The sequence below is a fragment of the Notamacropus eugenii genome, chromosome 7, assembly GCF_028372415.1.
Source record: "Notamacropus eugenii isolate mMacEug1 chromosome 7, mMacEug1.pri_v2, whole genome shotgun sequence".
Taxonomy (NCBI): domain Eukaryota; kingdom Metazoa; phylum Chordata; class Mammalia; order Diprotodontia; family Macropodidae; genus Notamacropus; species Notamacropus eugenii.
In genome coordinates, this window is record NC_092878.1 from 52,441,949 (window position 1) to 52,459,060 (window position 17,112).

The window sequence follows — 17,112 nt, forward strand, 5'->3', positions numbered from 1 at the left end:
GCTTATGGTCAGACAGTTGGAAGCCCTGTCTGTTGGTCTTTATTCTTGTTTGCATTATGTCTGAAGTTCAGGGTACTGACGTTTCCCCTTGAACAAAATGAATGATATATGTGCTTGATTAAATTAGATTGCTGACCCCTCAAATGTTGCTTTCCTTTTAGTAAAGCAGATCTAAATACCTGTTCAGCAAGCCCCCATGTGTATGCTGGGATCCTTACTATTACAACTGGAAAGAGGGTGGTGCCAAGATTGTGAAGGATTTTAATTTGTATTTACTTAGGGAAATGGGGAATATATGGTCTTGAGAATGTTTTTCTTTTTTCCATTTAAATTTATTTATTTAAGTTTTCAACTTTAATTCCCACAATATTTTGGGTTCCAAATTTTCTCCCCATTTCTCCCCTCCCCCCACCCCAGAACGCTGAGCATTCCAATTACTCCTATCACCAATCTGTCCTCTCTTCTAACATCCCTCCCTTCCCTTATCCCCATCTTCTCTTTTGTCCTGGAGGGCAAGATAAATTTCTATACCCCATTACCTGTATTTCTTATTTCGTAGTTGCAAGAACAATACTCAACAGTTGTTCCTGAAAGTTTGACTTCCAGCTTCTCTTCATCCCTTCCTCCCCACCCATTCCCTTTGGGAGGGCAAGCAATTCAATATAGGCCATATCTGTGTAGTTTTGCAAATGACTTCCACAATAGTCATGTTGTGTAAGTCTAACTATATTTCCCTCCTTCCTATCCTGCCCCCCCTTCTTCTATTCTCTCTTTTGATCCTATCCTTCCCCAAGAGTGCTCCCTCCTCCCACTGCCCTCACTTCCATCATCCCCCCCACTGTTCTTATCCCCTTATCCCCCACTATCCTGTATTGTAAGATAGGTTTTCATACTGAAATGACTGTGCATTTTATTTCTTCCTTTAGTTGAACATGATGATAGTAAGTTTCACGTTTTTTCTCTCACCTCCCCCCTTTTTCCCTCCACTGAAAAGTCTTACTTGCCTCTTTCATGAGAGATAATTTTCCCCATTCCATTTCTCCCTTTCTCCTCCCAATATATTTCTCTCTCACTGCTTAATTTCATTATTTTAAGACATGATCCCATCGTATTCAATTCACCCTGTTCTCTCTCTCTCTCTCTCTCTCTCTCTCTCTCTCTCTCTCTCTCTCTTTCTCTGTGTGTGTGTGTGTGTATGTATGTGTGTGTGTCTGTAATCCCATCAACTACCCAGATACTGAAAAAGTTTCAAGAGTTACAAATATTGTCTTTCCATGTAGGAATGTAAATAGTTCAACTTTAGTAAATCCCTTATGACTGCCCTTTCCTGTTTACCTTTTCATGTTTCTCTTCATTCTTGTGTTTGAAAGTCAAATTTTCTTTTCACATCTGGTCTTTTATCAAGAATGCTTGAAAGTCGTGTATTTCATTGAATGACCATTTTTTCCCCTGAAGTATTATACTCAGTTTTGCTGGGTAGATGATTCGTGGTTTTAGTCCTAGTTCCCTTGACTTCTGGAATATCATAGTCCATTCCCTTCAGTCCCTTATTGTAGAAGCTGCTAGATCTTGTGTTATCTTGATTGTATTTCCACAATACTTGAATTGTTTCTTTCCAGCTGCTTGCAATGTTTTCTGCTTAACCTGGGAACTCTGGAATTTGGCCACAATGTTCCTAGGAGTTTCTCTTTTTGGATCTCTTTCAGGAGGTGATCTGTGGGTTCTTTCAATATTTATTTTGCTCCCAGGTTCTAGAATCTCAGGGCAATTTTCCTTGATCATTTCATGAAAGATGATGTCTAGGCTCTTTTTTGGATCAAGGCTTTCAGGGAATCCCATAATTTTTGAACTGTCTCTCCTGGATCTATTTTCCAGGTCAGTTGTTTTTGCAATGAGATATTTCACATTGTCTTTCATTTTTTCATTCTTTTAATTTTGTTTTGTGATTTCTTGGTTTCTCATAAAGTCATTAGCCTCCATCTGTTCCATTCTCATTTTGAAAGAACCATTTTCTTCAGGGAGGTTTTGAACATACTTTTCCATTTGGCTAATTTTGCTTTTTAAAGCATTATTCTCCTCATTGGCTTTTTGAACCTCTTTTGTCAATTGAGTTAGCCTATTTTTCAAGGTGTTATTTTCTTCAGAATTTCTTTGGGTGTCCTTTAGCAAGGTGTTGCCCTGCTTTTCATGCTTTTCTTGCATCTCTCTCATTTTTCTTCCCAATTTTTCCTTCACCTCTCTTAGTTGATTTTCAAAATCCTTTTTGAGCTATTCCATGGCCTGAGCCCATTGAATATTTACTTTGGATGTTTGGGATACAGAAACCTTGACTTTTATGTCTTTCCCTGATGGTAAGTGTTGTTCTTCCTCATCTGAAAGGATGGGAGCAGATATCTAACCCTGCATATGTGTGTCTTTCTATTCTGCCATCTTGGCTCCACCACCTCAAGAATGCTTTAAAGGAAACTTTAGCCCTCAATAAATATGCACATACCTTTCAAACATGGGTATGGAAATTGATAAACCCCTACTTGACCAAGAAACTCAGAGAAGCATTCCTTTCTTTCACTTACCCCAAATCACACACATAAAATCATATTTCCACTTTGTACCCTTCCAAACAACTTCCAGGATAGATTCTGGGATTAAGGTTGCAAAATTTTGCACGAAATGTTTTTACTCCTTTGATGCAGGAGTAAATTTGTCTTTTCTCACAAGGGTATTCACTTTCATCTGTGAACTGTGTATCAAAATAAAATTTTTGAATTTTTCATGATTGTTAAAAGGCTTTCGTGGATTAACTGTATGTTAGGAACTGTGAGCAATGATTCATGTGGACTCCTACTCCATGCCAATCAGTATTAATCACTTTGATATGATTCGATAGGGGTAGTGATTATGAGTTCTGTATATTAGCTCCCAGAGCTGTGATCTACAGATTGTAAATTCACTGGCTTAATCATAAGAAGCTAACTAGAGACCCTCCACCTGTTTTTTCCTTGTTTTGGTGACCTAGCCCAGCATTGCTGAGATTATTCAGTCACTCACAAAGTCTCCCAATTTATTTGTGTACCTCCAAACCACTCTCTCTTTTCCAACATGAGGAGGTGACCATCTTATGACTCCTTAGTCAATGGAGATGCCCCATGCTTTATCCAACCCAAGACAGTCTCTTCCACTCCACCCTGCTGATATACCACTTTATATTTGATACATCATTTTTGGCCCTCAAAGCAAGGCCTATCAATCAATGAGATTCTGTATTTTGCGTAGACCCTCTAGAGTGTTCAAACAATAAACCTTGGTATTAAACCTCCAAAAAAATAAGGGCCTGGAAGAAGGGGGCATCTCAGATTGTGAGGGAGATCTGAGGTCCACTTCATTAGGAGGGAGTATAGACCCTTTTTTAAAGTGCCATTGTCTCAGGGTTCTGCCTCAGTTTCTTTTATTGTAGGTTTGACAATTTAAAACCCCACAGAACCATGTATTAAATCAGTCTGGACATTAATAAGGAATTGGAAACCATTTTGCTTTAAGTGTAAAATCTGAGGGGTGACTATATCAGAGGTACCAAATTTATGGCTCTGACCCTTGGAAACTCTCAAGTGTAATCTGAAACTCATTAAAATGTAACTGGGAAATGTTTAACAAAAGAATTAAAATATAAAACAACACAGATAACATTTATTTGTGGTTTTGTAAATTCATATACAGTTGCAGGAATTACTACTGAACTAGGTGAGTCCAAAGATATTTCCAGATTCTATGAAATATGATCAAATATTGTTACACAAAGGGGCCGTTTTTGGTACAGCTGGCATGGTTGTAGAGTCCACAGCAGTTGGCAAGGGTGTTAGCACTGAATCCTGTTCTTGTCCAGACTTGTGAAAAAGGGAGCTGGCCACTGTTGTTGAGTGGGATGCTGAAATGGAAAGCCAGAGACATTTGTCAATCGGTCAGAACTGGATTTCTATTGAGGAAAAATAAGACAAATAGCTTTTTTAGCTATTCCAGCTAAGGGGAAGGAAATATTGACCAATCAGAAATAATCAAGTTGCTTAGTGAAATTTATCACCTCCTTCAAGCCTAGGGATAAATTTCAAGAAGAGCTCCCTAAATTTGGAGTTAGAGGATCTGAGTTCCAATCTGCCCTCTGATACTGCATGTATCACTTTGAACAAGTCACTTATGTTATCTGGGTCTCAGTTTCCTCATCTGTAAAATGATAGGGTTGGATTAGATGAACTTTAGAGTCCCTTCCCCCCTTAGATCTGTCATCTTTTCCTGTATTTTTCCCCTCCCTCCAGAATTACATATGACTAGAGAAACAGAGCCTGACCTGTTGTTAATTTAGGCCACTGCCCACAGCAAAGTTTTATGGCAATGTCACACAGCATACATTCATTCCCAGAGAACAGGTAGGTGACAGAATCACCATGCATACACACCCCATGACCAAGCCATGCCTTCTTGGAGAATTCATTTCTAGAACAACTGAGTGGAAATGACCTTTCTAACCATAACCTAGAGGTCTAGTTTCCTTAAAACGGGAATCTTCCTCTTCTGAAAAGATGCTTCAGGTGTCCTAATTCACCTTTCTAACTATAGGATGTTGTAAGCTAAATACAGACCTACAAATCATTATAACTGTAAGAAGATATTTTCCACAAAAGGTCTCTGGTACTTTGTGATGGCACAAAGATCACCCTGAATACATCAAAGCTAGGCTGGTGCAGCATAAAGTCTGACAGGTCCTACTAAACTGGAGGGGACTATGGACTATGGCCTGATGACTGATTACATGCATGGCCAAGGGCCAGCCCAACTGGATTCAGAGAGGTTCATCACCAGAAGTTGACCATCAGAATGTAATTATTTTTGTCCACAACAACACATTCAGCTGTCTCCAAAGGCCTGGGAAGGGACTGTGATTTGTCTAAGTGAAGGGAACAGTCACACTGGTACAAGAGGTAATGGACACTAATTTTAATAGTGAAGTAAAGATCTCATATTATTCGGTTAATAATTTAAGAGGAAATTTAAGTTGAATAACATTTTAACTCTCTAAGAATGTAATGAAAATGTCATTTCCTCCATGAATCCTTCTCAAATCCCCTTTGGACTCATACTATACTTTGTTTTACCACTCTGATGCCTTACCTTGTCCTTTTGCATATTAGAATATTTATCCTACTGTTTTATTGCCCCCTGATAGACTCTGAACTTCATGAGGGCAGAAACCTATCTAAATTTTACAAGCCCTGTAATAATAATTTTGTTGCTGTTCAGTCCTTTCAGTTATGGTTGACTTTTCATGACCCCTTTTGGGTTTTCTTGACCAAGCTATTGGAGTGGTTTGACATTTCCTTCTCCTGCTTCTTTTACAGATGAGGAAACTGAGGCAAACAAAGTTAAGTGACTTGCCCAGGATCACAGAGTCAGTAAGTATCTGAGGCTAGATTTGAATTCATGAAGATGGATCTTCATGACTCCAGGCTCAATTAGCAACTCTATCCCTGCACCACCTAGCTACCTTCATAATAAGTGAATCTGCTGAGCTTAGAGTCAGAAAGACTCATCTTCCTGAGTTCAAATCCAGCCTCAGGCAGTTACTGTTGTGTGACCCTGGGCAAGTCACTTAACGCTGTTGGCCCCAGTTTCTCAACTGTAAAATGAACTGGAGAAGCAAATGTCAAACCACTGTAGTGTCTCTACCAAGAAAACTTCAAATAGGGTCACAGAGCATCACATGTGACTGAAAAACAATTTAACAACAACAGCATGAAGCCTGAAGTATTATCATAGGAACATGGCTATAAAGCTGAAAGGGACCTCAGGGTCACCCAGTCCATCCTCCCCCATTCTACAAATGATGAAAGTGAAACCATGGGAAATTTAAGTGACCAGCTTAATTTCACCCAGGTGACTGGTGTCCTTCATGCTTGAAGAAGACCAAAATGACATCACTATGTCAAGGTACATGTATGTGACTGTGGCTGATAAAACCACTATGAGTTCAGAAGACACTACAACAGATCCAGCACAAATAGTCCATATGAACATTTGAAGTGACGATGTCTCTAAATTTGTGCATCTCATGTTTCTTTTGAGCTATTACGATTCTCCTTTGATCACAGGGCATCACACATTCTTTGATTTGGGCACACCATCCTGCACAGGGTTTTGCCAGTGTCTTCCATGTCTCACAATCTATTCTAAAGTGCTTTTTATTCAACATTTTTATAATTTATGTTAACTTTAAATAGTAAAACTTGAAAAATAAGAAAAGAAAAGAAGCACTGCCATGAGCCCAGCAGAACGTAAAAAAGAATTCAAAATACTCGGCTATATATTTCCATTTTAAGCAAGACTATATAATACATACTTCACACTGTAGAACTGTCTGTCTTTTCATTTTCTCCCTACAAGTTTTCTTTTGTTCTCTGTTGTGCACTTTCTAGTCTGTTATTTTCTTCTCCCTTCCTTCTCCGTCTCCCCTGATAAGGCTACAATTTGCATGGATACATACAGACACACACACACACATATACATACACATATATATGTATATGCACATATACACACAAACATAGATGTATCAGAGATACAAACATACCTACCTACACTTAAATACACATACATGTACTAAAATACCTATAATTATGTTTATATAGAGCTATATACATTTACATCCATCTATATAAGAGTGTACTATACATGTCTGACCTCTCTTTCTCTGAGGGTGGATAATATTTTCCTTCACAATTTTCTTCACATTTTCCTTCACAGCCTTTCCGTATTGTTCTAACTCCACCAATTCATTGTTTTCTATACCATACCAATATTCCAACTTTGTACTGTCTAGTTATTTTAAATAATCTAAAAAAAATCCATTCATTTGGTGGATATAGTGTAGTTTCTCTATTTTTCTCTTTTGATTAAATCTACTTTAGTTCTAACTTCGTCAGAGATCATGATTACTAACCCTGTCTTTTTTGCCTTGATAAATTCAACTCCTGATCTTTGTTTTATGTTTGTGAATATCTCTTATTTCCTCTCCTGACTGATCATGACTACCCTACTTGACTCCTACCTGCTTCTTTGCCCTTCTATTACTTCACCTACCCCCCACCAAATATCACTCCCTTATCCTCTCCCCACTTCCTATCCCCTTGGCCTTTTATTTCATTATGAATTTAGAACATTTTTATGTACGTCTAGATTTATATGTATTATCCCATTTTTCACCCATTATTTCTGGAAGCAGAGTTCTAGAACTACCAGCCCTCTTTCCCCATCTAATTCCTTTGTATCAATTCTTCCTCTGGCATTTCATTTATACATGATAATTACTTGTTTTTCCTTTTCCTATATGTCATGTATCATGTCATGCTCAGCTCTACCCTAATCTTTCTTCCTACCTATTCAATTACTGATAATAATCTTAGATACATAATTTATATTTCCTTGTATAAAGAAATAAAGTCTGTCCTTATTGAGTTCCTTGTAAATAGTCTTTGATGGTTACCTTACATATTTCCCTTAGATCTTATATGTAAAATTTTCTATTGTTTTCAAGTCTTTTGCAACAAAATCCTGAAAATCTGGCAATTCCTTGAATACCTTTTTTTTCTGTTTGGAATGATGCTGGGTATGATATTTTTAGCCACAATCCTAGTTCTTTTGCTCTTTTATATAGAGTGTTCTGAGCCCTGTGGTCTTTTAGTGCAGCTGCTGTTAGGTCTTGTGCGATTTTAATTGTGGCTCTGCCATATTTGAATTGCTTTCTTCTTATACTTTGCTTATTCTGTTTTCTGCTTGAGCTGGGGGTTTCAGAATCAGTTATGATATGCCTCTAAGTTTTCCTTCTAGGAAATCTTTCAGGTGATAACCAATGGATTTTTTCTATTTCTACTTTCCTCTCTAGTTCTAACACTTCAGGACAATTTTTAGTCAGAATCATAAGTTTGTCCTCTTTTGGCACACTGGTGATAAGGGTCTCCAGGTCTTCCTAATATTTTTCTTGAACCTCATCAGGGCTCATCATGATGGGAGCCTATGCACTGAAGGTGGCGATAGGGTGCTTTCCTGAAAGTGGTAATCATGGTGTCATAGGGCAGTGGGCAAGTAATGAAGCAGCAGGTGTAGACACACTGTGAACTGTAGTCACAACCCTGAATACAGGTGGCTCAGGCCATAGGGTCATCTTCCTACAGGACTCAATCTGCAGTGAGATTTGGCAGCCCATTGGATGCCTGAGAAGAATTTTTAAGCACTGCACTATTCACCTCCCGAGAGGCTAGAAAATGTGCCCCAAAGGCTACCTAGCTGGACCATGGACTGCTTATAGCAACAGGTGAGGATCCTACTCTGGGTGGTAGAAATACAAAAGAAGTACGGAAGCTTTTGCAACGATGATTCCACTCATCATCAGTACATACAATGTGCACATGCTTATGGACAACAAGAAATCCAGTAGACTTGAAAGATGAAAGCTCTTGTTGTGAGAAAACTCAGCTAATATCACATGCAAACAACAGTTGTGAGACAATCAAGACTGACAAATGAAGGCCAACTTACTGATGTTGGACCTATACACATGTTTTATTTCTGGAGTGGCTGAAGTGATGTGAACCATCATGAGGTTGTTTTATGTTTTACAATAAAAACTAATTGAGTGGACAAGCTTCTTTGCCTCCCAAAAGGCATGAAAGACCCTCCAATGACACCATGATTGCCACTTTCAGTAAAGTACCCCCTCAATACCATCAGTATATATGCTTGCACCATGATGAACCCTGACGAGGTTAAAGAAAAATTTTGGGGGTAGAGCCAAGATGGCAGAGTAGAAAGATGGACCTTTAGATGCTTCCTGACATAGCCTACAAAATACCTGTAAAAAATGTCTTTAAACGAATTCTAGAGCTAGAGAAGCCACAAAATGAAAGAGTGAAAGAGATTTCTTCCAAAGACAGCCTGGAAGGCCAACTGGAAATGTCTGTCACCCCAAGGGTGAAGGAGAGCACAGCCCAGTGTGGGTCGTAGGGCATTGCAGGGACAGAATGCAGAACAGGCTTCAGGGCACAAGCAGCACCAGCAGTTCCCAGATTGCTCAACTCACAAATGCAACAGACAACTTCAAAGGTCAATTAGAAAGTTCCTTCATGTAGGAGAAGGGAACATGGTCTGGACTGCCTTCATGAGTCACTACTGAGGCAGTGTCCATTTTTGGAACCCTCTGCCAAAAGCCCCTGGGTGAACTGAGTGGCTGAAATGAATCTCAGCCCTGAGCTCAGTCCTGGGGTGAGGAGGAGTGCTGGTGTGGTGGAGGTGGAGGCAGTTGTGGAGAGGGAATTCTACTCTCAGGTTCAGGGCAGAAAAGTTTTTGAATGTTCCCAAACGAGTACACAGGCCAGGAGAGAACTAAACTCCTCTCCCTTGATTGTCGCACCTTGGAGGAATTGAGAACTTATAGGTCCCCACAGTATATTCCCCTTGACAAAGGACTCAAAAGTCAAGTAATTTTCTGGGGAAATGTCTAAAAAAAAGGGAAAGCATAGGACTGTTTCTTTGTGAACAGGTATTTTCTTCCATCCTTTCAGATGAGGAAGAATAATGCATACTGTCAGAGGAAATCAAGACTTCTGCATCCAAAACCTCCAAAATAAATAGACAATGGTCTTAGACTATGGAAGAGTTCAGCAAGGATTTTGAAAATCAAGAAAGAGAGGTGGAGGAAAAATTGGGAAGAGAAATGAGAGCAATGCAAGAAATCATGAAAAGTGAGTCAACAGCTTGCTTAAGACACCCAAAAAAATTCTGAAGAAAGTAACACCTTTAAAAATAGGCTAACTCAATTGACAAAAGAGGTCCAAAGAGCCAACGTGGAGAAGAATGCTTTAAAGAGTAGAATTAGCCAAGTGGAAAAGGAGGCTCAAAAGCTCACTGAAGAAAATAATTCTTTAAAAATGAGAATGGAGCAGATGGAAGATAATGACTTTAGGAGAAGCCAAGAAATTACAAAACAAAACCAAAAGAATGAAAGAATAGAAGATATTGTGAAATATCTCATTGGAAAAACAACTGACCTGGAAAATAGATCCAGGAGAGACAATTTAAAAATTATGGGACTACCTGAAAGCCACGATCCAAAAAAGAGCCTAGACATTATCTTCCATGGAATTAGCAAGGAAAACTGTCCTGATATTCTAGAACCAGAGGATAAATTATTGAAAAAAAATCCATCAATCACCTCCTGAAAGAGATCCAGAAAAAGAAACTCCTAGGAACATTGTGCCCAAATTCCAGAGTTCCTAGGTCAAGGGGAAAATATTGCAAGCAGATAGAAAGCAACAATTCAAGTATGGTGGAAATACAATCAGGATAACACAGGATCTGGCAGCTTCTATGTTAAGGGATTGAAGGGCTTGGAATGTGATATTCCAGAAGTCAAAGGAACTAGGATTAAAACCAAGAATCACCTACCCAGCAAAACTGATTATAATACTTCAGGGGAAAAATGGTCATTCCATGAAATAGAGGACTTTCCAACATTCTTGATAAAAAGATCAGAGATGAAAAGAAAATGTGACTTTCCAAGACAAGAATCAAGAGAAGTATGATAACGTAAACAGGAAAGCGTAATAATAAAGGACTTTCTAAAGCTGAACTGTTTACATTCCTACATGGAAAGATAATATTTGTAACTCTTGGGATTTTTCTCAGTATTTAGTTAGTTGGAGAGATTATACATGCACACACGCACACACATGCACACACACACATACACACATACAGAGACAGCACAGGGTGAGTTGAATAGGAAGGGATGATATCTAAAAAATAAGTTTAAAGGGTAAGAGAGGAATATATTGGGAAGAGAAAGGGAGAAATGGAATGGGGCCAATTATCTCTCATAAAAAAGGCAAGAAAAAGCTTTTTCAACAAAAGAGAAAAAGGGGGAGGTGAGAGGGAAAGTGAAATTTACTCTCATCACATTTGGCTCAAGGAAGGCACAACTTGCTCACTCAATTTGATATGAAAAACTTATCTTCCACTACAGGAAAGTAGGGGAGAAGGGGACTAGTGGAGTGGGGCTGATGATAAATGGGAGGGCAAATGAGAGGAGGGAGTAATTAGAAGTAAACACTTTTGGATAGGGACAAGGTCAAAAGAGAGAATAGAATAAAGAGAGAATATAGGGAGGGAAATAGAGTTGTCTTACACAACATGACTTTTATGGAAGTCTTCTGAAAAGCTACACATATGTAGGCTATATTGAAATGCTTGTCTTGACAGTGGGGATGGGAGGGGAGGGAAGAAGGGAGAGAAGTTGGAACTCAAAGTATTAGGAACAAATACTGAGAATTGTTTTTCTGTACAACTGGGAAATAAGAAATACAGGTAATGGGTTTTAGAAATCCATCTTACCCAATAAAAAAAGAGAGAAGATGAGGATAAGGGAAGTGAGGGGTGTATTAGAAGGGAAGGCATATTGAGGGAAGGGGCAATCAGAATGCAAGGCATTATGGAGTGGGGGAGGGGAGAGATGGGGAGATAATTTGGAACTCAAAATTTTGTAGAAATCAATGTTAAAAACTAAAAATAAATAAACATTAAAATTTAAACTAAATAAATAAAATTAACAGAATAAAAAAAGAAACATTTTGTGCCACCATAAAAGAATGTATTCAGAGATGGATGAAGGTCTATGAGTATTCCTGGGTATATATCTGTGTTTTGCATATGTCTTTGAGAGGGCTAATGAATTTTCCTAGTTAAAAGTTCTTAGCTAACTAATAAATCTTTGCAAACTGGGAATCTGGGTTTTTCAGTTATTTGTTCTATGTTCTCAGGCCTCCTATAACTAATAGCTCTGCTTGATTTGGACATTACTCATTGGACACAGAAACCCTCTTTCCTCTTGGGTGGCAAAGGAAGGAGGATCAGGCTCCAGGAGCAGTGTAAATCACTGAGACAGGAATCTGTGCCTTGTTCTAATTCCAATGCCTCCCAGGAAGGGGGCTTTAGATACAAGCTCAAGAGAGGCTCAGGTGAGGAAAAAAGGAAGAGGGGAAAAATACTTCATTTGGGAGGGATTCATCTTTGAGAAAACAATTTAGCTCAAAGCAAAGCCATCTACCTATCTATGTTTACTTTTGAGGTGATCATTACAACTTGGGGATTCTTAATATTTGTTATATCAAGGACATTGTAACACTGTAGCAGCCTTGGAAACCTATTCCCTTTCTTGAAAAAATGTTTTTCAATACATAAATTTCATTACATAGGAATATAAAGAAAACCAATTCCACTGACATCATTATAAAAATCATTTTAAAAATGAAAGTTCACAGAGCCCCGGGAAATTCTGCTTTTACGGGAATACCATAACAACCTGTGATAATATCGGAGACTAGTGGTCTATCCAGCTTAGAAGTCTGCCTTTGACAATTGCAGAAGTGATTTTGGTGAAAGTCCATCATGGGATTCAAGGAACAACTTCCATTTCTAGCTTGGTATACATCTCATCTCTTCAACCTAATCTATTGACATATATTTTCAATCTTACTACTCCTTGGTATGAATTGTATGAATTTTATATAGTATTCTTGTGCATTCTAAAACAACTTCTTTCCAGCTTCATGCTGTATTCCCTTTCTTGTGGGAGGAGATGTGGGTGAACTCCCCTCACCTTTAACACTCATCATCGAAAGGTTAAGTTCTAACATCTTTTTCTTTTTATCTACCTGTCCACAATTACAACCAATTCCTTCCTACAACCCCTTGCTACATGATAACAGCTTCCAACCTTTCCATTTCACATTTAGCACTCAGATTACATGCACTGCTACGGTGATTAGTAGCTACCCCTTAGGTTAGTACTTGACCCCTGACCAATTCCCCTGCCACAAAGAGGCTCCTTTGAGGGAATGCAGAAGGAGTCAGGAATCACAGGGACCTCACCTCTGGAAGAGTTCTCTGCAGCACATGTAGATCTCATAGCTAGGACCGATGAAATCTCTTGTGTTCAAGAAAGAGGCGCAGCTGGCCTCAGGTCCTCTGGGAACATAGAGGATTCCTGGATGAAGGAGATAAAAAGAATTGGACAAGAAGGAGGCCCCAAACATACATTCTCTGTCCTTTGGAATGCAAACTCATAACCCTTGGGAATTTCCTTTATACTATAGGATTGGGTTACCTTATTTCAACCCAGATACTTGGATAATTAGATTATGCCCTGCTTAAAACCAAAAAGTAGGTATGAGGAAAGCTGACAGAGGTACCTACCTGCCACACAGGCATTGACCAGAGATACACAGGATCCTGTCAAGAGGGCCCTTGTTACCACTTTGGCAAAGTCACTCTTCCGTTGGGGCACCATTGAAGCTTCAGGGATTGGGAGAGAAAAGGAACTTAGTGTTGGTACCTCATATTCCAGAAAATCAAGCCTACTGTGAGCCCCCACTGGAAATAATTCAAAAGAGTAAAACATGCTTCAAAATCATCTGTGACCCCTGCAAGCTCACCACTAAGAGGGTAGATACAAAAGTGAGCCAGAATGGCTCCATGAATTGTTATGTATCTGTTCTAAGTGATCACTGGTCTGGAGACTTCCAGGAACATGTGTATCCAACGCAAAAGCTTCAAGGCAAGATTGGCTGACCTAGTTAATTCCAGGGCCACCCTATAGCAAGACCAAGTCTTAGCAATGCTACCTTAATTGTTCCAACATCCCAAGGGTCCTATGGAACAAGTTTGATTTGAGGTTGCTCCAGGTTGGAGCAAACCCCCTGCACCTTTCCCAGTCAGAATTTCCAAGGCTTGGCAAGAGTCGGATTAACCTCTAGAGAGAGACAGGAATAATGTCTTCTTCATTCAGTCCTGGCCATAATGTATTTGCCTTCCTCTCAGAGGCTGTCTCACATTTAATCAATAGTTAACTTTCAGAATTAGTGCAATGAAGAGGAGTACTGAGCAGGAGAGGGGTGAATGACGCAATCTCTAATGAACACAACTCAATAAGCAGCCAAATCCATAAAGCTAATGATTCTGTCCCTGAAAATGAACGAGGCAAAAATACATAGGGAGTTTCCCTTCTCTGTGTCTTGGACACAGATTCTCTGTGGACTTCTGCTCCAAGAGGGATAGCCATGGCTGCAATCTAAACACACAAAGTACTTTGGCTGTCAGATCACAAATAAAGCAGGAAAATTTGCATACAATTAGCATTTTACTCATTAAGTGTCAAAGATATAAATGTTGCTATAACACTTTTCATCATAGATCAAAATTCATTATAATGTGGATCCATCAGACACAGTCTAGCTAAAGAAAAATGGTTACTCAAGAGAGGGGGAAAGGGGGAACTGAGGAGGGGTAAATCCCTTTTAATTTAAAAGCATCTCATCCACAACATGATGGTGAATGTAGAACAAAGGTGTCATACTCAAATAAAAATGGGGGCTATTAATCCTTATACAAGACTTCCTATGAGCAGCCTATCGACTTCGTTATTAAAATATAGTATCATCTATATTTTGTGACATTTTCATTTATTTAGTTAAATATCTCTGAGTTACACTTTCATGGTTCAAGCTGCATGTGTCTTGTGACTCCACATCTGACATCTTCAAGGATAAACCGCAATCTCCCTAGCCCACTTTTCTCTCCCCTTAACTAACTGCTGCTCTGTTATTTCCAGTTGGGTGGGTTTATCTTAGCTGCGATTTCTCTGCCTAGGTGCACCTGCCTTTGTAGTATCAGGGCTGCAAATTAAAAGGCTTTCAGTGTCTTGTTGAAGCCCTGGGTTTTAGCCTTCAAGAGACACAGGGATTTCCTGTAACTTACTTAAGCCTCTTAATGTCATTCCCATCGCAGTAAGACTAGCAAATCCACAGAGTGAAAAAGTTGTGATGATTTCTGCTCTCACCTGGAAGAGAAAAGAACTTTAGACACATGTATAAGTACGTGTATTTATATAGACATAACGCATATATATGTGTGTGTATACATGTACACATACACATCTGTGTCTGTATAATTTGTGTGTACTACATGCATATACACAGGTCATCTAGTTGAACATGTGTACATGTATATTCACACATATAGTGTATATATATGACATATATAAGCTCTCTCTCTCTATAAATATACATATCCACACACATATGTGTTTATGGCTTAATGGATAGAGTACTGGGTCTGGAAGATTTAAGTTCAAATCCAGCCTCAAACAATTATTAATTATGTGACCCCACACAACCTCTGTGTGCTTTAGTTTCCCCAGCTGTAAAATGAGGATATTAACAGTACCTAACTTGTTGTGAGGATCAAATATAAAATATTCGTGAAGCACAGGGCTGGGCACATAGGAGCTGCAATACAAATGTTAACAACATTCACATATATATATATACATCTACACACACACTGGAGATGTTTTCACAAAGGGAGACAATGAGAGAGAAAGAGAGACAGAGAGAGAGACAGAGAGAGAGAGAAAAAGAGACAGAGAGACAGAGAGAGAGAGAGAGAGAGACAGAGAGACAGAGAGAGAAAGAGAGAGACAGAGAGAGAGGTGCTAGAAAGAGAGAGAGAGATCATCAAATTACAAATCAAGGAAACCCAAAGAGTTAGTCTAAGACTCTAAGTGAAGAAGGAGTGACACTACTACCACACCAGGAAATTATCCCTCTGACCAGTCAACCACTCAGTGTTAGAGTAGAGGAAAAAAAATGACAAAAGATGAAGCAGAAACAATACAGGCCTCAAGGAAGTTCAAGATCCTAAGACGTCTGGATTAGCCTTCCTGGTTAGTACCATCTTGCAGCTTATTTTAGGGCTCATCCTAGGGACCTAGAAGAGGGACCTGGAACCTGCCCCAGCATTTTCCATGGCAGTTTCTTTCTGCCCATGGGTAGCCTTGGCTGGGACCCTATAGTGTTTCATATTTCTCTGAATGTAGCACTTACTGAAATCCACTGCTTCTCACCCCCAACCCATTCCTCAATTCCAGAGAGACGTTTGTCCTTGTACTGAGACAACTGTTCAAAGGCCACAGACTCATTCAGAAAGAACTTGATCCCCAGCAGCTCAGCTACCATTGGACAGTCTGCCCAGTCCACACCCATCATGAAAGCGATGGGTCGTAGAATGTAGGAACAGATGACCTAAGAGAGAGAATGAGAACGTGTGTCTATCTAGGATAAGGGAAAAAAGTGGCAAAGGTCAGGTAAGAATATCTATGCCAGTGGCAGCTAGGTGACACAGTGGAGAGCACTGGCCCTGAAGTCAAGAGGACCTGAGTTCAAATATGACTTCAGACACTTACTAGCTAGCTATATGACCCTGGGTGAACCACTTATTGTCAATTGCCTCCAAAAGAAAAAAACATCCACCCCTGTAGCTAGGGCTCAACCTCTCCCATCCTTCCAGTTTTCTCTGTAGGTTGCATACGATCAAGGGAAGAGGCTCATTATTAGTATCAATCTGACAACACTCCAGTGCAATGGACTATGATGGGTCACTGTGACATACATTACCTGGAAGGTGAGTCCCTCTATGTTCACCATCTCACCCAGCCAGGAAAGGGCAGCATTGATAAAGGCTAACACAGCCAAGAAGGCGATGAGGTTGACAGCAATGTTAGCAATGAGTCCTATAGAGTCTGCAGCTCCACTGCTGGCGGCTTCTAGAAGGTTGTTCTGATCACTGTGATTGTCATCAAAGATAACAGGTGAAAAAGAACAGTTGGCAACTCTGTGTGTGTGTGTGTGTGTGTGTGTGAGTATATGTGTGTGTGTGTGTGTGAGTATGTGTGTGTGTGTGTGTGTGTGTGTGTGTGTGTGTGTCTAGTGGGGGGTTACACTCAGAGGAAGTAGCTTTGAATTTGCTCCATGGAGGACAGGGGCGCTCAGAAACCTCCTCAGTGAAACTGACTCTGAGCTACTGTCAGAAATAAGTGTTACAAAACCAATCAATCTACAAATATTTAATAAGCATCTACTCTGTTGAACTTCACAGACAACAGGCCAGAGGATGTGCCAATGTTAGGAAAGGAGGTAGAATTATTTGGAAACAGTGTAGGGGAAGGGAAGAGCAGACTCT

At 39.6% G+C, this 17,112-nt stretch overlaps 1 protein-coding gene across 2 annotated transcripts in view; it reads right to left on the reverse strand.

Annotated features, from left to right (window-relative positions):
• Positions 1 to 3,683: 3,683 nt before the first annotated feature.
• LOC140514379 (sodium/nucleoside cotransporter 2-like) overlaps positions 3,684 to 17,112 on the reverse strand; it is a 36,976-nt gene continuing 23,547 nt past the window's right edge. For both annotated transcript variants that reach the window (XM_072624626.1, XM_072624627.1), the window contains exons 13-18: positions 16,548 to 16,716; positions 15,978 to 16,175; positions 14,851 to 14,932; positions 13,291 to 13,389; positions 12,967 to 13,081; positions 3,684 to 3,922 (exon numbers count right to left, since the gene is read on the reverse strand). In XM_072624626.1, the coding sequence (XP_072480727.1) occupies positions 3,787 to 3,922; positions 12,967 to 13,081; positions 13,291 to 13,389; positions 14,851 to 14,932; positions 15,978 to 16,175; positions 16,548 to 16,716 (799 nt within the window). In that variant the 3' untranslated portion in view covers positions 3,684 to 3,786. The remainder of the gene's footprint in view (positions 3,923 to 12,966; positions 13,082 to 13,290; positions 13,390 to 14,850; positions 14,933 to 15,977; positions 16,176 to 16,547; positions 16,717 to 17,112) is intronic.